The 25,709-nt window shown below is 38.3% G+C and overlaps 1 protein-coding gene across 2 annotated transcripts in view; it reads left to right on the top strand.

Moving 5' to 3' along the window:
* Positions 1-25,709, top strand: part of LOC128213538 (structural maintenance of chromosomes protein 6-like) — a 93,697-nt gene that overhangs the window by 22,507 nt on the left and 45,481 nt on the right. For both annotated transcript variants that reach the window (XM_052919327.1, XM_052919326.1), the window contains exons 6-9: positions 1,802-1,938; positions 7,013-7,155; positions 13,472-13,573; positions 22,233-22,370. In XM_052919327.1, coding sequence (XP_052775287.1) covers positions 1,802-1,938; positions 7,013-7,155; positions 13,472-13,573; positions 22,233-22,370 — 520 coding nt within the window. The remainder of the gene's footprint in view (positions 1-1,801; positions 1,939-7,012; positions 7,156-13,471; positions 13,574-22,232; positions 22,371-25,709) is intronic.

Raw genomic sequence — 25,709 nt, 5'->3', positions numbered from 1 at the left:
ATCTCAATGCAACTTGGTCAGAATGATCATCTCTATAAAATGTAGGTCAAGTTCGATATTGGGTCATCCGCGGTCAACAACTAGGTCACTAGGTCAATTAGTACAAAAACCTTGTGAACACAATAGAGGTCACAATTTTAGCCTAATCTCAATGCAAGTTGGTCAGAATAATCATCTCTATAAAATCTAGGTCAAGTTCGATATTGGGTCATCCACAGTCAATAACTAGGTCACTAGGTCAATTATTAGAAAAACCTTGTGAACACAACAGAGGTCACAATTTTGACCTAATCTTTATGAAACTTGGTCAGACTGATCATCTCTATGAAATCTAGGTCAAGTTCGATATTGGGTCATCTGGGGTCAAAAACTAGGTCAGTAGGTCAATTAGTAGAAATACCTTGTGAACACATTAGAGGTCACAATTTTAGCCTAATCTCAATGCAACTTGGTCAGAATGATCATCTCTATAAAATTTAGGTCAAGTTCGATATTGGGTCATCCGCGGTCAATAACTAGGTCACTAGGTCAATGCCCCTGAAGTGATAAGAGGCCCCACCTAGGGGGTCACAAGTTTTACATAGGCTTATATAAGGAAAGTGTTTAAAAATCTTCTTGTCTGAAAATGCACGGCCTACGCATTCAATATTTGGTATGTATCATAACCAAGTGGTCCTCTACCAAGATTGTTCAATTTATGCCCCTGGGGAGAAGAGGCCCTATCCTGGGGGGAGTCACAAGTTTTGCATAGGCTTATATAGAACAAAAAACTTCTTGTCTAAACCAACAAGACATTGGCATTTTATATGTGGCATAACCTAGTGGCCCGCTACCAAGATTGTTCAATTTGTGCACCTGTGGTGAAAAGAGGTTTTACATAGGCTTATATAGGAAAAAACTTTAAAATTTTCTTGTCTGAAGCCACAAGGACTAGGTCTTAAATATTTGGTTTCAAGCATTGCCTACTGATAGGGTCATGTGGGGTAAAAAACTAGGTCAGTGGGACAAATAAAAGAGTGGCCTCTAGGGGCCATACTTTTCATTGGATCTTTATGATAATAGGTCAGAATGTTCACTTTATTTAGCAAAGCTACAGGTGAGCGATACAGGGCCATCATGGCCCTCTTGTCTTTATATATCATTTTTTGTTAAAATACGTAATGAAAGTTTACTTTAAAGGTGAAAATGACCAATAATACGACCAACGCACAATATAAGCCATTTATACATATACAATTTTGTCTTCGCGAACACATATTCAATTTTTCCCAGTAATCGAGTACTCGATCGAACGATCGTCCGAGTACTCGAGTATTTATTTTACTACTCGTTGCCACCCCTATTAAAAATGCATTAGTCTCAATATCAGAGGTTGTTGTTGTGAGAAACAGCAAACTGTTTTCAATCAGACCAGAATGATCACCTAAATCAGAAAGGAATGAGAAATACAGCCCATCCTATGATCTGAATTATACTCACCATGTAGGCATATTTCAAAGCATAACATGCATCAAGGAATCAAAGTCTGTTTAAACTGTTGTGCATGATCTGTAATACATGTAACTTGTTCATATTCGGTTATATCTTATACATGTTCTGTAATATCTTGTTCATGCTCTGTAATATCTTGTACATGTTCTGTCATATCTTGTTCATGCTCCGTTATATCTTGTACATGTTTTGTAATATCTTGTTCATGCTCTGTAATATCTTGTAAATGTTCTGTAATATCTTGTTCATGTTCTGTATTATCTTGGTGAATTTTCAGTGTTTGCTAAGTGATGTACCAATTTCTATCCAGGACGGCAGAAGTTGAGATCAAGTTGAGGAACCAGGGTCCGGATGCCTTCCAGCCCGACCTGTACGGCCCTTCTGTGATTGTTAACCGGAAATTCAATAATAGCGGATCATCCGAGTACAAACTCAAGTCCAGTGATGGTGAGATATAGTAGTGATTTCATACTATTTTGTTGAAGGTACATGAATTAATATACACACGCAAGTAATATATGGTTAGGGTGAGAGTAAGGGTTATAATTACCGATTACTTATCAAAGAGTGGATGGATTAAAGCTATATTTGGTACACATGTATGTTTAACACCATAGAAAACTGGGTTCAAGTTCAGGTATATACCACAATTTTTGATGGATTTATGGTACCTTTATAACTTAGAATTGGCAAAAAAATGGTGTCTGAACAGTAACTCAAAAGGTTGACAGTTGTTGGTACACATCATTGTGGCATAATGCCATAAAATACTGGGCAAGTGCGACTTTGGTTTCAAATGACTAATTTTTTATTGTGTTTTAGCCCATGTTCAACTTAGTATTTGCAAAATATTGGTTTCCTTACAATTACTCATGAAAGGGTTGATGGACTTAAATAATTTGGCTACACATGTTTAACACAATTAAATACCGTAAATGACTGGGTATTAGACGCACTTTTTTCCCTCAGATTTTGATGCAAAAAAATGCCTGCGTATTATACCCAGTAACAATTTTTTGATCTTTTTTTCTGATGTCAATTTCAAGCCGAGAGTGTGTTTAGATTTATGTAGAAAGGGATGTTACTCGCGTCATATTGATCGAGTATATATGGGTTAAAACGGCAGTTGAAGATCGGGATACGGTATATCGTAAGACGTTTATAATTTCAACAAAAATATTTTATATTTGGACACCCATAATTATTTCCCAAAATAATTTATTTTGCGTACCTAATTTTCGGACACCCAAAGGACATCAATCATAACTTTTATAGTTACCAAGTTTCACAGACGAAGAATATTGATTTTTATCTTTACACTGCCTGGCTAGATTACCTAACCGTATACACCACTGTGACAATTTAATTAGTTACTACCCATCCTAAACGATTTATTGCCTGTTGAAAAGGAAGTGTGATATGTTTAATTGAGGATTAAACAAACAACAAGGGCAATCAAGGGATTAAGAAAACATCGACATGGCATGTTTGTAAAACGATCTGCCAATAAGCTTTCAAACTTGTACCACACTTATAGACTATATGAAGCAATAATCGTACAGTTATACATTAATCCTGCATAGCAATGTCCATGCTCTCCACGAGATCCTCGTGGGCATAACTGTAAGTTATGTGACGTCACACAGTGTGACTCTTTGATCTGAAGCCGATAGAATGTGTTTATTCAGTTCAGTGCATGTATAAAATGGTGTTTTAATTAACTTCATGAAGGATTTACACTTATAGGCGTAATAAATAAGTTTATGACCATTGATTACTACGGATAAATTAATAAGTGGTAAAAAGCAAACATGAAGAAAAAAGGCAGGTTAAACAAACATGTAAATAAAATGTAAAAATGATAATTTTCTATGTATTCTTAGCGAAAAAAATAATTAATTTATGGTGTCCGAACTCTTGTGAATTACGGTATTCAATATCATTTTGAATAATAAATTGAATTAAACAATAATCAAACTTACATATAAAAAAGCAAAGTTGGGCACTGTCAAAATATTTTTTGCTTAACATAACTTGTCATTCTCGACAGTATGGTTTTAAAGATAACCATCGCCATTTTCACAAAAAAAAATAATTATGTCACTGTCAACAAACATGGTGGCTGAAAATGCCGGACGATTTTGACATTTTTTCTATGCGTCTTTTAACCAAAAACATAGATTAAAAGTTTTTTCCTCGGATTTTTCACCGATTTTTTCCCCTGCGTCTAATACCCCCTATCGTCTTATACCCAGTCATTTACGGTACACAAGTTTTTTTTACAGAGCTTATGTCCACTTCATGAATTTAAAAAAACAGGTGTTCTGACGATAACTTATGACAAGGTTGACAGATTTAAAGGATTTTTTGTACACATGTTCAACACCATAAAAAACAGAACAAGTTTGAATTTGTTGACAAACTCCTTTTCGTCTGAGTTATAGCCCCCTTTTAATTTAGAATTTGCATAATTAGGTGTCCACTTAATAACTTTATGACAGGTACAATGGACTGAAACAAATTGAAACATTTTTAAACACTGTATAATATACATTTCAAGTTTGACTTCTTTTACAATCCACCAATTGCCCCTTCACAAAGACTGTTTGTATTGCTAGTAGTTTAAAAACACAACATCTTGAAAAGTAATATGTTCCAATTTGCACTTTCTTTTCTGAATTTGTTTCCTGTCTGGTGTATACATCATTTCCAAAGATTGCCATGTTTTCCAGTATCTCCTCTAGTCTGGTTGATCTCTACCAAGTCTACACCAAAATCTGGTATTCTCCCTTAATATTTATTTTCCAGTATCTCCACCAGGCCGGGTGATCTCTACCAAATCTACACTACAATCCAGTATTCTCCCTCAATGTTTATTTTCCAGTATATCCACCAGGCCGGGTGAAATCTACCATGTCCTCACTACAATCCAGTATTCTCCCTCAATATTTATTTTCCAGTATCTCCACCAGGCTGGTTGATCTCTACCAAGTCTACACTACAATCCAGTATTCTCCCTCAATGTTTATTTTCCAGTATATCCACCAGGCTGGGTGATCTCTACCATGTCCTCACTACAATCCAGTATTCTCCCTCAATATTTATTTTCCAGTATCTCCACCAGGCTGGTTGATCTCTACCAAGTCTACACTACAATCCAGTATTCTCCCTCAATATTTATTTTCCAGTATCTCCACCAGGCTGGGTGATCTCTACCAAGTCTACACTACAATCCAGTATTCTCCCTCAATGTTTATTTTCCAGTATCTCCACCAGGCCGGGTGATCTCTACCAAGTCTACACTACAATCCAGTCTTCCCACTCAATATTTATTTTCCAGTATCTCCACCAGGCCGGGTGATCTCTACCAAGCCTATACTACAATCCAGTCTTCCCACTCAATATTTATTTTCCAGTATCTCCACCAGGCCGGGTGATCTCTTCCAAGCCTACACTACAATCCAGTCTTCCCACTCAATATTTATTTTCCAATATCTCCACCAGGCCGGGTGATCTCTTCCAAGCCTACACTACAATCCAGTCTTCCCACTCAATATTTATTTTCCAGTATCTCCACCAGGCCGGGTGATCTCTACCAAACCTATACTACAATCCAGTCCATTCGGAGCTCCTCGGCCATTTTTTCAAAAACAACCTCGGATGTATGCCGGTACATCTGTTGAAGTAGTCCGTATTTTTTTGAATAAAAGCATTAATTAAATGTAGTGTTTAAGAGTTGTATTCATTGCTCTCAGTTTAAATTGAGTGCCAGTGAAGTGTATTATTGCAAACATAATTACGATTCCCAAGAGTTAAGTCATAAATTTTAACTACTAAATAAGATTACTACGCGTTCTATTTGCAGCGGACTTAAACGTACCACTTTTTAAGTATGTAAACTGTCCATATACATCCGAGGTTGTTTTTGAAAAAATGGCAGAGGAGTTCCGAATGCAATCCAGTCTTCCCACTCAATATTCACTTTCCAGTATCTCCACCAGGCCGGGTGATCTCTTCCAAGCCTATACTACAATCCAGTCTTCCCACTCAATATTTATTTTCCAGTATCTCCACCAGGCCGGGTGATCTCTACCAAGCCTATACTACAATCCAGTCTTCCCACTCAATATTTATTTTCCAGTATCTCCACCAGGCCGGGTGATCTCTACCAAGCCTATACTACAATCCAGTCTTCCCACTCAATATTTATTTTCCAGTATCTCCACCAGGCCGGGTGATCTCTTCCAAGCCTATACTACAATCCAGTCTTCCCACTCAATATTTATTTTCCAATATGTCCACCAGGCCGGGTGATCTCTACCAAGCCTATACTACAATCCAGTCTTCCCACTCATTATTTATTTTCCAATATGTCCACCAGGCCGGGTGATCTCTTCCAAGCCTACACTACAATCCAGTCTTCCCACTCATTATTTATTTTCCAATATCTCCACCAGGCCGGGTGATCTCTTCCAAGCCTATACTACAATCCAGTCTTCCCACTCAATATTTATTTTCCAGTATCTCCACCAGGCCGGGTGATCTCTACCAAGCCTATACTACAATCCAGTCTTCCCACTCAATATTTATTTTCCAGTATCTCCACCAGGCCGGGTGATCTCTTCCAAGCCTACACTACAATCCAGTCTTCCCACTCAATATTTATTTTCCAATATGTCCACCAGGCCGGGTGATCTCTACCAAGCCTACACTACAATCCAGTCTTCCCACTCAATATTTATTTTCCAATATGTCCACCAGGCCGGGTGATCTCTTCCAAGCCTACACTACAATCCAGTCTTCCCACTCAATATTCACTTTCCAGTATCTCCACCAGGCCGGGTGATCTCTACCAAACCTAAACTACAATCCAGTCTTCCCACTCAATATTTATTTTCCAATATGTCCACCAGGCCGGGTGATCTCTTCCAAGCCTATACTACAATCCAGTCTTCCTACTCAATATTTATTTTCCAATATCTCCACCAGGCCGGGTGATCTCTACCAAGCCTATACTACAATCCAGTCTTCCCACTCAATATTTATTTTCCAGTATCTCCACCAGGCCGGGTGATCTCTACCAAGCCTATACTACAATCCAGTCTTCCCACTCAATATTTATTTTCCAGTATCTCCACCAGGCCGGGTGATCTCTACCAAGCCTATACTACAATCCAGTCTTCCCACTCAATATTTATTTTCCAGTATCTCCACCAGGCCGGGTGATCTCTACCAAGCCTATACTACAATCCAGTCTTCCCACTCAATATTTATTTTCCAATATGTCCACCAGGCCGGGTGATCTCTACCAAGCCTATACTACAATCCAGTCTTCCCACTCAATATTTATTTTCCAATATGTCCACCAGGCCGGGTGATCTCTTCCAAGCCTATACTACAATCCAGTCTCCCCACTCAATATTTATTTTCCAGTATCTCCACCAGGCCGGGTGATCTCTACCAAGCCTATACTACAATCCAGTATTCTCCCTCAATATTTATTTTCCAATACCTTCAACAGGCCGAGTGATCTCTACGAAGAAGGAGGAGCTATCTCGCTTGCTAGATCAGTTCAACATCCAGGTTGAAAACCCCCTTGCCATCCTCAACCAGGAGACAAGCAAAAGCTTCCTCAACTCCAAGAGCCCTAATGATAAATATAAGGTATGTTTTCTTTGCTTGTAACCCCTTCGAGACTAAACCAGGGCTCTTATTCAGAAAACCTCTTAAATCATTTTCCAAGTTTAAGTATCTCTCTGGTCAAATGATATAATCTCTTAATAAAAAGGCTTGGTTTTCATATACATTTATCATCATTTATACTTCTATGTTAATAAAACAATAATAATAATTATGAATACAAGTTTAATATCGTAATTAGACTGAACATTTTAGAAAATCACTTCAATCAGGATATGACTTTTGGTTGAGGTTGAGATGTTTTATGAATACCAGCCCAGGAGACCAGCAAACAGTCTCCAAAAGTCACAATGACATACAGGGCAAAGTTCTGCCATGTCATATAACTGACTGGTTTCTTCTCAACATTTTACTCATTTTTTTATTAAAGTAATAAACTAAGGTACTCTTGCTAAATAAATGGTTCACATGACCTGAACTGAAGACTGCAAGTTGTGTGATATGCAACAATAGAGTTTATTCATCATTACATATACAGCCATGTCAAGGATGTGTAAATTAGCCAGCATGTCAAGGATGTGTAAGTTTACCACCATGTCAAGGATGTGTAAGTTAGCCACCATGTCAAGGATGTGTATGTTTACCACCATGTCAAGGATGTGTAAGTTAGCCACCATGTCAAGGAAGTGTATGTTTACCACCATGTCAAGGATGTGTAAGTTAGCCACCATGTCAAGGATGTGTATGTTTACCACCATGTCAAGGATGTGTAAGTGAGCCACCATGTCAAGGATGTGTATGTTTACCACCATGTCAAGGATGTGTAAGTTAGCCACCATGTCAAGGATGTGTATGTTTACCACCATGTCAAGGATGTGTAAGTTTACCACCATGTCAAGGATGTGTAAGTTTACCACCATGTCAAGGATGTGTAAGTTATCCACCATGTCAAGGATGTGTAAGTTAATCACCATGTCAAGGATGTGTAAGTTAGCCACCATGTCAAGGATGTGTAAGTTAATCACCATGTCAAGGATGTGTAAGTTAGCCACCATGTCAAGGATGTGTAAATTAGCCACCATGTCAAGGATGTGTAAATTAGCCACCATGTCAAGGATGTGTAAGTAAGCCAGCATGTCAATGATGTGTAAGTTAGCCACCATGCCAAGGATGTGTAAGTAAGTCACCATGTCAAGGATGTGTAAGTAAACCAGCATGTCAAGGATGTGTAAGTTAATTACCATGTCAAGGATGTGTAAGTTAGCCAGCATGTCAAGGATGTGTAAGTTAGCCAGCATGTCAAGGATGTGTAAGTTAGCCACCATGTCAAGGATGTGTAAGTTATCCACCATGTCAAGGATGTGTAAGTTATCCACCATGTCAAGGATGTGTAAGTTAGCCACCATGTCAAGGATGTGTAAGTTATCCACCATGTCAATGATGTGTAAATTAGCCACCATGTCAAGGATGTGTAAATTAGCCACCATGTCAAGGATGTGTAAGTTAGCCACCATGTCAAGGATGTGTAAGTTATCCACCATGTCAAAGATGTGTAAGTTATCCACCATGTCAAGGATGTGTAAGTTAGCCACCATGTCAATGATGTGTAAGTTAATCACCATGTCAAGGATGTGTAAGTTAGCCACCATGTCAAGGATGTGTAAGTTAGCCAGCATGTCAAGGATGTGTAAGTTAGCCAGCATGTCAAGGATGTGTAAGTTATCCACCATGTCAAGGATGTGTAAGTTAGCCACCATGTCAAGGATGTGTAAGTTATCCACCATGTCAATGATGTGTAAGTTAGCCACCATGTCAATGATGTGTAAGTTAGCCACCATGTCAAGGATGTGTAAGTTAGCCACCATGTCAATGATGTGTAAATTAGCCACCATGTCAAGGATGTGTAAATTAGCCACCATGTCAAGGATGTGTAAGTTAGCCACCATGTCAAGGATGTGTAAATTAGCCACCATGTCAAGGATGTGTAAGTTAGCCACCATGTCAAGGATGTGTAAATTAGCCAGCATGTCAAGGATGTGTAAGTTTACCACCATGTCAAGGATGTGTAAGTTAATCACCATGTCAAGGATGTGTAAGTTAGCCAGCATGTCAAGGATGTGTAAGTTATCCACCATGTCAAGGATGTGTAAGTTATCCACCATGTCAAGGATGTGTAAATTAGCCACCATGTCAAGGATGTGTAAGTAAGCCAGCATGTCAATGATGTTTAAGTTAATCACAATGTGAAGGATGTGTAAATTAGCCACCATGTCAAGGATGTGTAAATTAGCCACCATGTCAAGGATGTGTAAATAAGACAGCATGTCAAGGATGTGTAAGTAAGCCACCATGTCAAGGATGTGTAAGTGATCCACCATGTCAAGGATGTGTAAATTAGCCACCATGTCAAGGATGTGTAAGTAAGCCAGCATGTCAATGATGTGTAAGTTAATCACAATGTCAAGGATGTGTAAATTAGCCACCATGTCAAGGATGTGTAAGTGATCCACCATGTCAAGGATGTGTAAATTAGCCACCATGTCAAGGATGTGTAAGTAAGCCAGCATGTCAATGATGTGTAAGTTAATCACCATGTCAAGGATGTGTAAGTTATCCACCATGTCAAGGATGTGTAAGTAAGCCAGCATGTCAAGGATGTGTAAGTTAATCACCATGTCAAGGATGTGTAAATTAGCCACCATGTCAAGGATGTGTAAATTAGCCACCATGTCAAGGATGTGTAAATTAGCCAGCATGTCAAGGATGTGTAAGTTAATCACCATGTCAAGGATGTGTAAGTTAATCACCATGTCAAGGATGTGTAAGTTATCCACCATGTCAAGGATGTGTAAGTTAGCCACCATGTCAAGGATGTGTAAGTTAGCCACCATGTCAAGGATGTGTAAGTTAGCCACCATGTCAAGGATGTGTAAGTAAGCCAGCATGTCAAGGATGTGTAAGTTAATCACAATGTCAAGGATGTGTAAATTAGCCAATATGTCAAGGATGTGTAAATTAGCCACCGTGTCAAGGATGTGTAAATTGGCCAGCATGTCAAGGATGTGTAAGTAAGGCAGCATGTCAAGGATGTGTAAGTTAATCACCATGTCAAGGATGTGTAAGTTATCCACCATGTCAAGGATGTGTAAGTTAATCACCATGTCAAGGATGTGTAAGTTAATCACCATGTCAAGGATGTGTAAGTTAATCACCATGTCAAGGATGTGTAAGTTAGCCAGCATGTCAATGATGTGTAAGTTAGCCACAATGTCAAGAATGTGTAAGTTAGCCACAATGTCAAGAAAATGTAAGTTATCCACCATGTCAAGGATGTGTAAGTTATCCACCATGTCAAGGATGTGTAAGTTATCCACCATGTCAAGGATGTGTAAGTTAGCCACCATGTCAAGGATGTGTAAGTTAGCCACCATGTCAAGGATGTGTAAGTTAATCACCATGTCAAGGATGTGTAAGTTAGCCACCATGTCAAGGATGTGTAAGTTAGCCACAATGTCAAGGATGTGTAAGTTAGCCACCATGTCAAGGATGTGTAAGTTATCCACCATGTCAAGGATGTGTAAGTTATCCACCATGTCAAGGATGTGTAAGTTATCCACCATGTCAAGGATGTGTAAGTTAATCACCATGTCAAGGATGTGTAAGTTAGCCACCATGTCAAGGATGTGTAAGTAAGCCTGCATGTCAAGGACATGTTAGTTAGTCACCATGTCAAGGATGTGTAAGTTATCCACCATGTCAAGGATGTGTAAGTTATCCACCATGTCAAGGATGTGTAAGTTAGCCACCATGTCAAGGATGTGTAAGTTAGCCACCATGTCAAGGATGTGTAAGTAAGCCAGCATGTCAAGGATGTGTAAGTTTACCACCATGTCAAGGATGTGTAAGTTATCCACCATGTCAAGGACATGTAAGTTAGCCAGCATGTCAAGGATGTGTAAGTTAATCACTATGTTAAGGATGTGTAAGTTAGCCACCATGTCAAGGATGTGTAAGTTATCCACCATGTCAAGGATGTGTAAGTTTACCACCATGTCAAGGATGTGTAAGTTAGCCACCATGTCAAGGATGTGTAAGTTAGCCACCATGTCAAGGATGTGTAAGTTAGCCACCATGTCAAGGATGTGTAAGTAAGCCTGCATGTCAAGGACATGTTAGTTAGTCACCATGTCAAGGATGTGTAAGTTTACCACCATGTCAAGGATGTGTAAGTTTACCACCATGTCAAGGACATGTAAGTTATCCACCATGTCAAGGATGTGTAAGTTATCCACCATGTCAAGGACATGTAAGTTAGCCACCATGTCAAGGATGTGTAAGTTTACCACCATGTCAAGGATGTGTAAGTTAGCCACCATGTCAAGGATGTGTAAGTTAGCCACCATGTCAAGGATGTGTAAGTTAGCCACCATGTCAAGGATGTGTAAGTAAGCCTGCATGTCAAGGATGTGTAAGTTTACCACCATGTCAAGGATGTGTAAGTTAGCCACCATGTCAAGGATGTGTAAGTTAGCCACCATGTCAAGGATGTGTAACTTTACCACCATGTCAAGGATGTGTAAGTTTACCACCATGTCAAGGATGTGTAAGTTTACCACCATGTCAAGGATGTGTAAGTTATCCACCATGTCAAGGATGTGTAAGTTTACCACCATGTCAAGGATGTGTAAGTTAGCCACCATGTCAAGGATGTGTAAGTTTACCACCATGTCAAGGATGTGTAAGTTAGCCAGCATGTCAAGGATGTGTAAGTTTATCACTATGTTAAGGATGTGTAAGTTAGCCACCATGTCAAGGATGTGTAAGTTAGCCACCATGTCAAGGATGTGTAAGTTAGCCACCATGTCAAGGATGTGTAAGTTAGCCACCATGTCAAGGATGTGTAAGTTAGCCACCATGTCAAGGATGTGTAAGTTTACCACCATGTCAAGGATGTGTAAGTTTACCACCATGTCAAGGATGTGTAAGTTTACCACCATGTCAAGGATGTGTAAGTTATCCACCATGTCAAGGATGTGTAAGTTATCCACCATGTCAAGGACATGTAAGTTAGTCACCATGTCAAGGATGTGTAAGTTTACCACCATGTCAAGGATGTGTAAGTTTACCACCATGTCAAGGACATGTAAGTTATCCACCATGTCAAGGATGTGTAAGTTATCCACCATGCCAAGGACATGTAAGTTATCCACCATGTCAAGGATGTGTAAGTTTACCACCATGTCAAGGATGTGTAAGTTAGCCACCATGTCAAGGATGTGTAAGTTTACCACCATGTCAAGGATGTGTAAGTTAATCACCATGTCAAGGATGTGTAAGTTAATCACCATGTCAAGGATGTGTAAGTTAATCACCATGTCAAGGATGTGTAAGTTTACCACCATGTCAAGGATGTGTAAGTTTACCACCATGTCAAGGACATGTAAGTTATCCACCATGTCAAGGATGTGTAAGTTATCCACCATGTCAAGGACATGTAAGTTATCCACCATGTCAAGGATGTGTAAGTTTACCACCATGTCAAGGATGTGTAAGTTAGCCACCATGTCAAGGATGTGTAAGTTTACCACCATGTCAAGGATGTGTAAGTTTACCACCATGTCAAGGATGTGTAAGTTTACCACCATGTCAAGGATGTGTAAGTTAGCCAGCATGTCAAGGATGTGTAAGTTTACCACCATGTCAAGGATGTGTAAGTTTACCACCATGTCAAGGATGTGTAAGTTTACCACCATGTCAAGGATGTGTAAGTTTACCACCATGTCAAGGATGTGTAAGTTAATCACCATGTCAAGGATGTGTAAGTTTACCACCATGTCAAGGATGTGTAAGTTATCCACCATGTCAAGGACATGTAAGTTTTCACCATGTCAAGGACATGTAAGTTAGTCGCCATGTCAAGGATGTGTAAGTTTACCACCATGTCAAGGATGTGTAAGTTTACCACCATGTCAAGGATGATTAAGTTATCCACCATGTCAAGGATGTGTAAGTTAGCCAGCATGTTAAGGATGTGTAAATTAGCCACCAACATCAAGAAAAGATGTTAGTCATAATAACTATCAAGAACAGAACATACAGTTTATTACAACAGTATGTCATTAAAATACATACGTATAAAGGTATAATATGTATTTGTTACGTGTCTAAACATATATCAAATTTCATAACTATATATTTTTGTTAAAAAAAGCAATAAGATATATCCACATAACTTCGTTACATTAAGTTACATTCAGCCTTGCCAGTGCTGGGTTATGATAGCTAGTTTCCTATATTCTTATATTCCCGTGTTTAATTACTCTGTGTGTATTGTTTGCAGTTTTTTCTGAAGGCGACTCAACTAGAACAGATAAAAGAGGACTATGACCGTGCTAACGATCATAAAAATATAACAACGGAAATCATTAATCAAAAAGTAGAGGTGAGCCATGTCTCTGCAGATACAATTTCAAAGATGTCTTTTACTATCTTGAATTTACCTTTCAAAGACAGTTGATATGAAAAAGCTGAATTAGTATTATTTCATCTAAAAGCTTAAGGGGGAGAGATGCGTGGGGGAGAAAGATGCTTGTCAACCAAACGCTCCCTATAAAATCTACAACTCAAAGCTGAAAGGCATTGAATATTTGCAGGTTTTTAGCTCACCAGAGCACAAAGTGCTCAAGGTGAGTTACTGTGATGGGTCTTTGTCCGGCGTCCGTCTGTCAGTCCGTCTGACAACAATTGCTTAAAAAACTTCTCCTCTGAAACTACATGGCCAAATTCAATGAAACTTCACAGGAAGCTTCCTTGGGTGACCATCTACAGAAATACAACAAGGGGTCACGATTGTCCCTGGCTATACCTGACCTATGCTGGTACTCTGTTTGATGTCATTCCTCCGTCGATTTTGGTGATGATCATATCGCCGACAAATGCTTTAGTCCGGCGTCTCCAATACATGAACAGCAAAATATTCACGAACTAGAAACATGTGCAGTTACGATAAACAAGTGGATGAACGCAAACTAACTGAAAATTAACACTTCCAAAACAGAATTCATTATGTTTGGCAGTAAGGCTCAACTTAATAAATGTGTCACTACAAATATAGATATTGCTGGTGATGCTGTACACCGAGAAAGCTGCATTAGATACTTAGGTGCCTTTCTTGACAAAACCTTATCCTTTAAGGAACACGTGAAGCGTAAATGCCGCACTGCAATGTTGAACTTTTTCAGGGTGAAGTGTATAAGAAAATATTTAACCAGAGCTGCAACCGAAATCCTTTTACTTTCACTTGTTATCTCTCATTTGGACTACTGTAACCTTATATTGTATGTTATTTCTGAGATAGAGTTAACCAAAATGCAGCGCATCCAAAATATGTGCGCAAAATTAGTTCTTAACCGAGGCAATTATGATGGGGCAAAGCAGGCTCTCTATGATCTACACTGGCTGCCAATAAAGGCTAGAATCAATTTCAAGATATTGACAGTTATGTTCAACTGTGGTACGGGTAGGGCTCCTGCTTATTTGACTGAGTTATTGTCTGAGAGTGTTAGTTGTAGACAAGGATTAAGATCAGCTAGATACCCTGGTATCAAGTATGATGTACCATTTAACAAGAGAACAAGGTTTAACGATAGAAGTTTTTGCACAGTCAGACCAAAACTATGGAATTATCTGCCATTGTATATTAAGCAGTCAGTGTCTATAGATGTGTTCAAGAAAAACCTCAAAACTCACTATTTTACACAGTTTTATGACTTGTTTTAACCCTTTCCCTGATAGATAAGTGACCATATAAGCTACCACTAGTGCATGCCCTTATCTGTAAAATGCTTATCAGTACCTAATAGGGAGCTGGCCCCTTTCAGAACCCTATCTCCATAGAGGTATTGGAAAATTCAGTAAGAAATTGATACCTGCTCTGCTAAGATCATAATTAGAAGTAGAAGGAATCATTTTATCATTTTGATGTGAATGTATGATTTTTAGAGCATAAAATTATCTTTGTTATGATATAAATTTTATTTCTGTCAGATGTATAGTTCCATAATATCATTTGTTCAAACATATTTTTTAGCCAATTTCTATCACAAATCTGCACTTACAGGCATGTTTGGCTGTATATAACTGCATATTTGATGAATAATTCAGACTAATAAGACTGTAAATATTGCTTTTAAAACATTTTAAAAAACAACTGAGCTGTATTATTTTTGGGGTTTCTTACATAATTGACCATGGGTGAAAAAGAAGGAACAAGACTTTAAAACTATAAAAACGTTTACTACAAGTAAATTCACTGCAGATGCATATTGTCATATCACATATAAGTTTATTATTATCCGTGTATTCACAACAAAATACTAACTTTGATTAACAGACGTAAGGGGACATTTTTATTACCGGATTAACATTCCATTTTTGGAAACAGAAGTGACAAATGACATGTGTTTATTCAAGCCAGACTCTTGTTTACTACATCGTAAATCAGCCATTTTGACACATTTCTAAACCATGACAGGTGACGTCATTAGCGCGTGATCAATAGGATATATTTATATGATATAAATTATTGGTAGTTTTAAATAGCTAGTGACGTGTATGGGTATTTTCCATTAAAAAAACGAGACAAGCATGCGTCAAGCATGCGCTGTGAACTTTTAAGGCGTGTTTGACCTCTGTCTCTTTTAGTCGCGATTTTCCGAAAATCTTGAATAGTAACATCATCTTTTTTCATTATTTATATGATTAATTACTGTACGTGCTAACATAAATGCATCAGATTATATCAGAATAACAAACAATTAATGGCTTTATCAAGAATAGAAGTTGCCAGCGTATTTTTTTCATTTAGGTCGCTTCTGAAACCCAAAGACACTACCTGTGTCATTATGACCTCGCCACGTGATATATGGTTTCCGCGAATTTTATTGGTCTTTATAAATACGAACAATCTCTTGTACATTATGTTGGTCAAAAATGGGTCAACCATGCGGAAAAGGCACGAGACTGAAAGAAAACATCGATGTTTTAGTGCTGTTGTATGGATTTTACTCATGTCGCGAATGGATTAATTTATTCAACAACTTTACATAATGACAAGTTTATTTTATTGCATCATTCACTTTATTCTGTATCATTAGTGATATAAGTAACATTTAATAGGCGTTTTTGATCGTTGATGATGTTTATTTTGACAATTGAAAATGAGAGTCGTAGAATCGCGTATCTATCGGGTTATCGATAGAGCGTAGAATAGCGTATGTATGAGGCTATCGATAGAGGAGTAGAAAAGCGTATCTATCAGGCTATCGATAGAGGAGTAGAATGGTGTATGTATCAGGGAAAGGGTTAATTACTTGATTTTTAGCGTCTTTAGAGTTTTTTACATTTTTTATCGTTTGCTTTGATTAATTATGATTTTACTTTATGTACATATATTACTAAATCAGTCACCTTTAATCGAATGAATGTTGCAAGTTTTAATATCTTATTGTTTAACTGCTTTATATTGTTTATATCAATATATGTTCAAATGTTATGTTGGATATTTAGAGTATGCATGTTTTGTACAATGCCATTGAATATAATGTATAAAAATAGGCATTTAATCAAATAAACATGTTTAACGATTGATCAACAACAACAACAAAATGGCCGACTTTCTGGTTTTCTTTAAAAAAACATCTCCTCTGAAACTACCGATCCAAATTCAATGAAACTTTACAGGAAGCTTCCTTGAGCGACCCTCTACAAAAATACAACAAGGGGTCACGATTGATCAACAACAACAACAAGAACAGCAACAACAACAAAATGGCTGTCTTCCTGTTTTGCTTTAAAAAACATCTCCTCTGAAACTACTGCTCCAAATTCAATGAAACTATACAGGAAGCTTCCTTGAGCGACCCTCTACAAAAATACAACAAGGGGTCACGATTGATCAACAATAACAACAACAGCAACAACAACAAAATGGCCAGCTTCCTATTTTGCTTTAAAAAAAAGATCTCCTCTAAAACTACCAGTCCAAATTCAATTAAACTTTACAGAAAGCTTCCTTGGGGAGACCCTCTTCATAAATACAACAAGGGGTCATGATTGATCAACAACAACAACAACAAAATGGCCAAAATGTTAAAATCTGATAGTTATGTAAAGTTTACTCTTGAGGCAAGGGCAGCAAGTCTTGCTATATGGTCTCCCTTTTTGTTGGATATTCCACTACTTTTTATTTTCAGTTACAAGGGAATAGAATTTAAATTTTATTAAGTCGTTAACATAGTCTATTCTAAGGTAATTATTGTTCTTTTTGTAGGTTCATAGATTCAAAAAATTATAAACTATTCTTCAGAAAAAAAAATCATTTTTACTTAATGATAAATTTAATAATCAATCTTTTCCATTGAACTTCATGTAGATTATTGTAAACTTCATGTACATTATTCTAAGCTACAATCTTATCTTCTGTGTGGATAGTGAATAAGCCTTAATTTATATAAAGACTTTGATTTTGAACAAGTGAAGGAAAGTGATGTTGACCTAGATGGAAGAATATTGGTGGAAGGTGCTGAATGTGTTCTGAAATTTGATTTTTAGAGCTTAATGCAGTTTGTTGATTTTATTGGATGGTGCACTGTTTGTTGTTTATGTATCTATACTAAAAGTTCTTTCAGTGTGCAAGCAATTTAACACAGTTTTGTCAGTGTGCAGGCAATTGAACAAAGTCCTGTCAGTGTGCATACAACTGAAAAAAGTCCTGTCAGTGTGCAGGTATGAGAATCAAATTCTGTCAGTGTGCAGTCAATTATCAAGTCCTGTCAGTGTGCAGGCAACTGAACAAAGTCCTGCCAGTGTGCAGGTAATTGAACAAAGTCCTGTCAGTGTGCATACAACTGAAAAAAGTCCTGTCAGTGTGCAGGTATGAGAATCAAATTCTGTCAGTGTGCAGTCAATTATCAAGTCCTGTCAGTGTGCAGGCAACTGAACAAAGTCCTGCCAGTGTGCAGGTATGAGAATCAAATTCTGTCAGTGTGCAGGCAACTTAACAAAATCCTGTAAGTGTGCAGTCAATCACCAATTCCTGTTAGTGTGCAGGCAACTGTGAAAAGTCCTGTCAGTGTGCAGGCAACTGTAACAAGTCCTGTCAGTGATTATCCAGGCAACATGTTTGACCAGTATGTTTTTCAATATTCACAAAGGTTAAACTCTTTTACTCAGGTGAGCGATTTAGGGCCACTATGGCCCCTTTTGTTTATCTTAACTGGCCAAAGGTTTATGCGATGACTCTGTGTCTGTCATCGCCATTTGTCTGTAAACAATTTAAGGGGTGAATGTGAAAAGGTTCTAAGTGACATTAAAGCTGCACTCTCACAGATTGAACGTTTTGACAATTTTTTTCATTTTTTGTCTTGGTTTCATTTTTTGTCTTGGAGCCAATTTTTAGCAAAAATCCATGGAAACCAGTCATATAAGACTGCTGACAAAAAATAAGATCACAGATTTTTATATTCAAGTTCAAAAATTTGTTTTATGCATTTCTCTTACATTGATTTTCGAACAGAAATAAGAAAATCTTCGATCTGATCTTTTGTCAGCAATCTTTTATCATTGTTTTGAAGTTATTAACGCAAGAAATTGCTCCTTTTAAGACAGAAAAATAAAAAGTTGTAAAAATGGTAAATCTGTTTGAGTGCAGCTTTAATAAAGAAGATTTTCACTTATTCTGTGTGTTACATGGTACATTTTTGCTTGAGAATGCAATACAATCTTCAGTTTTGATTGTATCTTAGCAAACTAAGACAGTAGTTAGATATCCATGAGAGCTCGGTTCCTTTTAAAAAATGAGCCAGATTCGCCCATGCATGACTGGATTATGAACCTTGAAATGCTGCAGTATTTTCTAAGGGAGACAGTTTTTAACAGAGAATTGTACATTATTGTAGTAACGAAAATGACTGGTTATAAGATGCACTTTTGTCCATCAGACATCGATGTAAAAAAATGCCTGCTTCTTACAAACATTAGCAATTTTTTTTACCTTTTCTGAGGTCTAATCAGGCCGAAATTGGCTCTTCAGAGTAATAAATGGTGTAAAAACTAGTTTGTTTCGATTTATGTAAAAAGGGATGTCACTTAACATCATCTAAATTGAGTTTAAACAGTAGTTGAAGATCGGGATACAGCGTATCATTATATGTTTATGATTTTTTAATTTTCATAATTTTACGATTAAAATTAGTTATTATGCCCCCCTTTGAAGAAGTGGGTTAAATTGCTTTGCACATGTCGGTCGGTAGGTAGGTCGATCCTTTGGTAGACCAAAGCTTGTCCGAGTGATAACTCAACAATTTCTGGATGTGTGGTCATCAAACTTGACATAAAGGTTGGGCCTTTAGATGACACCTATTTATTATAAGGGTCATCGGGTCAAAGGTCAAGGTCAATATGACCTTGAATGGTAAATAGATATTAAAGCTTGTCGGAGTGATAACTCAACAATGCATAGACCTACGGTCATCTAACTTGACATGGAGATTAGGCCAGACCAGAAGATGACTCCTATTGATTTTAGGGGTTATGGGTTCAAAGGTTAAGGTCACAGTGACCTTAAATGATATAAGGTTGTCTGAGTGATGACTTGACAATGCTTACACCCATGGCCCTCCAACTTGACTTGGTGGTTTGGCCTGACCAGTAGATGACCCAAATTGATTTTGGGGGTAATCAGGCCAAAGGTCAAGGTCACAGTGACCTTAAATGATAAAAGGTTGTCGGAGTGATAACTAGATAATGCCTGCACCCATGACCCTCAAACTTGACTTGAAGGTTGGGCCTGACCAGTAAATGACCCATATTGATTTTGGGGTCATTTGGCCATAGGTCAAGGTCACAATGACCTTGAATGATTAAAAGTTGTCCAAGTGATTACTTGACAATGCCTGCACCCATGGCCCTCAAACTTGACTTGGAGGCTGAGCTTGCCCAGTAGATGACCCCTATTGATTTTAAAGGTCAAAGGTCAAGGTCACAGTGACCTTTAATGGTAAAAAGGATTTTAAAGCTTTTCTGAGTGATAATAATGCCTAGACCTATGGTCAACAAACTTGACACAGAGGCTAGGCCTGACCAGTAGATGACCCCTATAGATTTTGGGGGTCAAAGGTCAACCTTGAATGATAAAAGGTTGTCCAAGTGATAAGTCTACAATGCTTGCACCCAGTAGCCTTGAACCTTGATTAAAGGTTGGGCCTGGCCAGTAGGTGACCCGTTAATGATTTTAGGGGTCGTCAGGTCAATGGTCAAAGTCACAGTGACTTTGAATGTGAAAATGTTGTTGGAGTGATAACTTGACAGTGACTGCACCCATAGCCCTCAAACTTGACTTGGAAGTTGGGCCTGGCCTGTAGATTACCCCTTTTGATTTTAGGGATCAGCAGGTCAAAGGTCAAGGTCCCAGTAGCCTTGAACCTTGATTAAAGGTTGTCTTTTTGATAACTTGACAATGCCTGCACCCATGGCCCTCAAACCTGAAATTTAGCTTTTGGGTGACCAGTTGATGATTCCTATGGATTTTGAGGTCATTAAGTCAAAGGTTATGGTCATAACTCATATTCATCATTAAAATTTTGTCATATTTATTTATTCCCTGCTGCTTAGAGGATACATTTTTATCTGCAAATATCAGTCATCATCTGAACATGATTAAACATTGTACCTACTATTCTCACACTTTGAATGGTCATAATCTTAAAACTGCCTGAAAGGCATCCAATGTTATTGTCATCAGCTGTCATTAGGGTCTATGCATATTTCATTCAATTGTCAAAAAAATCCTGACAACATGGCGCTCAGGGGAGCATAATGTTTGACAAACATCTCTTGTTCAATATTATTTTGTATAAAACAATAATTAAACATGCATTTAAAGAAGCATAGCAGTGCACTGTGGAAATATGTTTTGTCGGTGGTATGATAAGGTGTGAAAAACTTGCACTGCCTTTATGCAGTTTAATATACAAATAGTACAAACCGTTGCGATAATACTCTTGTTTTTTAAGCACTTCACCACGTTCTTAATTCTTTCTGGTAGGTGTTGACATTTTGAGAACAATCGCGTACAATATAAGGTTTTTGCTTTACAAAACTTAACATTCCCTACAGGTTATCGTTTACGATATACTGTCAGAAAGAATATTTTGCTTTGTATTAGTATTGCATGGTTTAAAATAACCATTGCCATTTTCACGAAAAGAAAAAAATCGGCACTGTCAACAAACATTGCATCAAGGAACGAGTCAGAAAGACCGCCGTTCACGCTTTTGGGAGAGCTGCAGAGAGGGCATCCAGTTGATTCTGGCTACGACGCAGTGAACTGACTTGGAAGCCAACATAGACGAGGTAGTGACTGATCACCACTACCTGCCCCACCATCTAGAGGGTGTACCGAGATAAGGGGGGAAAAAACAGTCCGGTTGTGGCAAATACTTTTTGACTAGCTGATAGTTCTCATGGAAGGGCCCAACCTTTGATTAAAAGAACTGAATTTGAAGTGAATAGTGTGAATCAAGTTATTGTCATTCAAAGAAAAAAAGAGAGAGAGACTGCCAAGGGTACAAGCCAAGGGCTAAAAAAAGCTAACACTAGTTTTGTAAATGTACAAACTTCTAAGTACAAAAGAATTGTTACTTATCAGACACAAAATGTGACATTTATTTTTGGCTCAGGCAGTTCAAATCTAAGGAATTCAACTGAAACCAAATCATTGGCAAGTAGTTCTGAATAAATATGCGAAGTTAGTGTTAAAAGTTGCCAATACAACTAACATTTATTAAAAAAAGGAAAAAGAACTTTTCATGTTTCAAATAGAGAGAAAATACCCTTTTAGATTTCAGAAAACCGATAAAGCTGAATGTAAGGGGTTACAATACCGGTTGACCAGAATGGTCAGGGGCTACAATACCCTTTACCCTGAACAGATATGTGGAGCACTGATGCGTTTAATTTAATCATATCAGTTTCATTGTGTCTTACATTAGATTGGAAAACATGTTCATCAGATTTCCATAGTTTTGTGTATACTCTTGTAGCAAATGCCCAAGCTTGAGAAAGAAGTTTTGACCTGGGAGCGGAAATTTAAATCTCTGACAGCCATTGATGACCTCAAGGTCAAGATCAAGAGGTTAAACCACGAGCTAGCATGGTCCCTCGTACAAGAGAAGGAAAAGGTTTGTTTACAACCAATGAAAACTTCTTTTGCTTTTTTACACATAAATATTAGTGTTGTTTTGCAAAAGTCGATTTGAAAAACTTAATAGCATTTAAAATGTACAGTGTAAATAATGTTCTTAGCAATTTATCATAGATGTCCGTGACTGATAAATCATACTATATTTTTGTTCTGAAGTATGTACAGGTATGATAAAAAAAAATCCAAGCTTTTACAGGATGTAAATTTGCTGCCACTAGAAAAGAACTGCAAGGAGGCTTGTCTAATCAGTTTTATTAAAATTTAACATTCACATACATACATTACTGTTCTATATACCAATATTTCAATGGTCTGACAGGCTAAGGAAAAATAACACATGGAGGCAAAGCTTTGTACGGTTTTAGATTCACCTATTTGGTTATACTGTGAAATCATTAATGTTCGTGGGGCATTAATGTTCGTGGTTTTCGTGGGTTGGGTGATCCACAAATTCAAGATCCCACGAAATATAAACCCTTTATTCACTTTTTCAATTGCCATGTTATGTACATAGTCTAGTTTATTCGTTACAGAGGCCACAGTATACAGCGTAAATATCTGTCTCACTGTATAGCTTACTATCATTGTTTTATTTATATATTATATCAGCCTTTAACAAATAATAAACCAAATCATTTTAATGTGTTTTTATGAACCAAATAACTGAAGCACGTGCCTTAACATGTTCTGTTCATGAAAGTCTCCAAGTTTATAAGATGTGAGTGATGAGTGTCGGCTCTCGATTTTTTTCTTTAATGAAATAATTAATCGATTACATTGGAGGTTACTGAGCTTCCAACTTGACAATGTACAAAACAACGCGCTCAATATACTTATTTAACAATTTTAAACGTGTGAATAAATATTGAAATGAGATGATATTCAAAAGTGAGTGAATTTATGGATTGTTTACTCAAATATTCGGACTTTCTCGGTGTTTTCACAGTTTGCAAAATTCTTAATTGGCATTCAATGGCTTCGCCTTTCTGTTTTTATTATCAGGGTACATCTTCTTTTATGACCTAAATTTCCAATTAAATCGATAATTGACATAGGTATATGCACTAATTGGCATGCTGTACCACTTTAGCGAGTGTCATAAACGGAGTGATTTAGAAGAGGGAAATCACGGGCCAGCGCTAGGAGATAATGCAGAAGATCTAGAACTATAGCAGTTTCGATTATTTTTTATTTTTTTCAAAAACGAAAAACCACGAATTCAAGTACCCACAAAATTGTAAGTTTTCGGGAAACCACGAAATTTCATGCCAACGAATATAAATGATTTCACAGTAACTTATTCTGGTCTGAAACACACGCTCCCATTTTCTGTATGTTTCTATATGTTACAGAGTATGGAGCTACTAGCCAGTGACTGTAAACAATGCTCCCATCTTCTGTGTGATCCAGGGTATGGAGCTACTAGCCAGTGACTGTAACCAATGCTCCCATCTTCTGTGTGATCCAGGTTATGGAGCCACTAGCCAGTGACTGTAACCAATGCTCCCATTTTCTCTGTGTTACAGGGTATGGAGCCACTAGCCAGTGACTGTAACCAATCCTCCCATTTTCTGTGTGATACAGGGTATGGAGCCACTAGCCAGTGACTGTAACCAATCCTCCCATTTTCTATGTGATACAGGGTATGGAGCCACTAGCCAGTGACTGTAACCAATGGTCCCATTTTCTATGTGATCCAGGGTATGGAGCCACTAGCCAGTGACTGTAACCAATCCTCCCATTTTCTCTGTGTTACAGGGTATGGAGCCACTAGCCATTGACTGTAACCAATCCTCCCATTTTCTGTGTGATACAGGGTATGGAGCCACTAGCCATTGACTGTAACCAATCCTCCCATTTTCTATGTGATACAGGGTATGGAGCCACTAGCCAGTGACTGTAACCAATGCTCCCATTTTCTCTGTGTTACAGGGTATGGAGCCACTAGCCAGTGACTGTAACCAATGCTCCCATTTTCTCTGTGATACAGGGTATGGAGCCACTAGCCAGTGACTGTAACCAATGCTCCCATTTTCTCTGTGATACAGGGTATGGAGCCACTAGCCAGTGACTGTAACCAATCCTCCCATTTTCTCTGTGATACAGGGTATGGAGCCACTAGCCAGTGACTGTAACCAATGCTCCCATTTTCTGTGTGTTACAAGGTATTGAGCCACAAGCCCATTGACTGTACCCGATGCCCCCATATGCCCCCATTTTCTGTGTGATACAGGGTATGGAACCACTAGCCAGTGACTGTAACCAATGGTCCCATTTTCTGTGTGTTACAGGGTATGGAGCCACTAGCCAGTGACTGTAACCAATGGTCCCATTTTCTGTGTGATACAGGGTATGGAACCACTAGCCAGTGACTGTAACCAATGGTCCCATTTTCTGTGTGATACAGGGTATGGAGCCACTAGCCAGTGACTGTAACCAATGCTCCCATTTTCTGTGTGATACAGGGTATGGAACCACTAGCCAGTGACTGTAACCAATGGTCCCATTTTCTGTGTGATACAGGGTATGGAACCACTAGCCAGTGACTGTAACCAATGCTCCCATTTTCTGTGTGTTACAGGGTATGGAACCACTAGCCAGTGACTGTAACCAATGGTCCCATTTTCTGTGTGATACAGGGTATGGAACCACTAGCCAGTGACTGTAACCAATGGTCCCATTTTCTGTGTGATACAGGGTATGGAGCCACTAGCCAGTGACTGTAACCAATCCTCCCATTTTCTCTGTGTTACAGGGTATGGAGCCACTAGCCAGTGACTGTAACCAATCCTCCCATTTTCTCTGTGTTACAGGGTATGGAGCCACTAGCCAGTGACTGTAACCAATCCTCCCATTTTCTATGTGATACAGGGTATGGAGCCACTAGCCAGTGACTGTAACCAATGCTCCCATTTTCTGTGTGATACAGGGTATGGAGCCACTAGCCAGTGACTGTAACCAATGCTCCCATTTTCTCTGTGTTACAGGGTATGGAGCCACTAGCCAGTGACTGTAACCAATGCTCCCATTTTCTGTGTGATACAGGGTATGGAGCCACTAGCCATTGACTGTAACCAATCCTCCCATTTTCTATGTGATACAGGGTATGGAGCCACTAGCCAGTGACTGTAACCAATGCTCCCATTTTCTCTGTGTTACAGGGTATGGAGCCACTAGCCAGTGACTGTAACCAATCCTCCCATTTTCTCTGTGTTACAGGGTATGGAGCCACTAGCCAGTGACTGTAACCAATCCTCCCATTTTCTATGTGATACAGGGTATGGAGCCACTAGCCAGTGACTGTAACCAATCCTCC

The sequence above is a fragment of the Mya arenaria genome, chromosome 13, assembly GCF_026914265.1.
Source record: "Mya arenaria isolate MELC-2E11 chromosome 13, ASM2691426v1".
Lineage (NCBI taxonomy): Eukaryota > Metazoa > Mollusca > Bivalvia > Myida > Myidae > Mya > Mya arenaria.
This window is presented reverse-complemented; position numbering and strand designations above follow the sequence as displayed.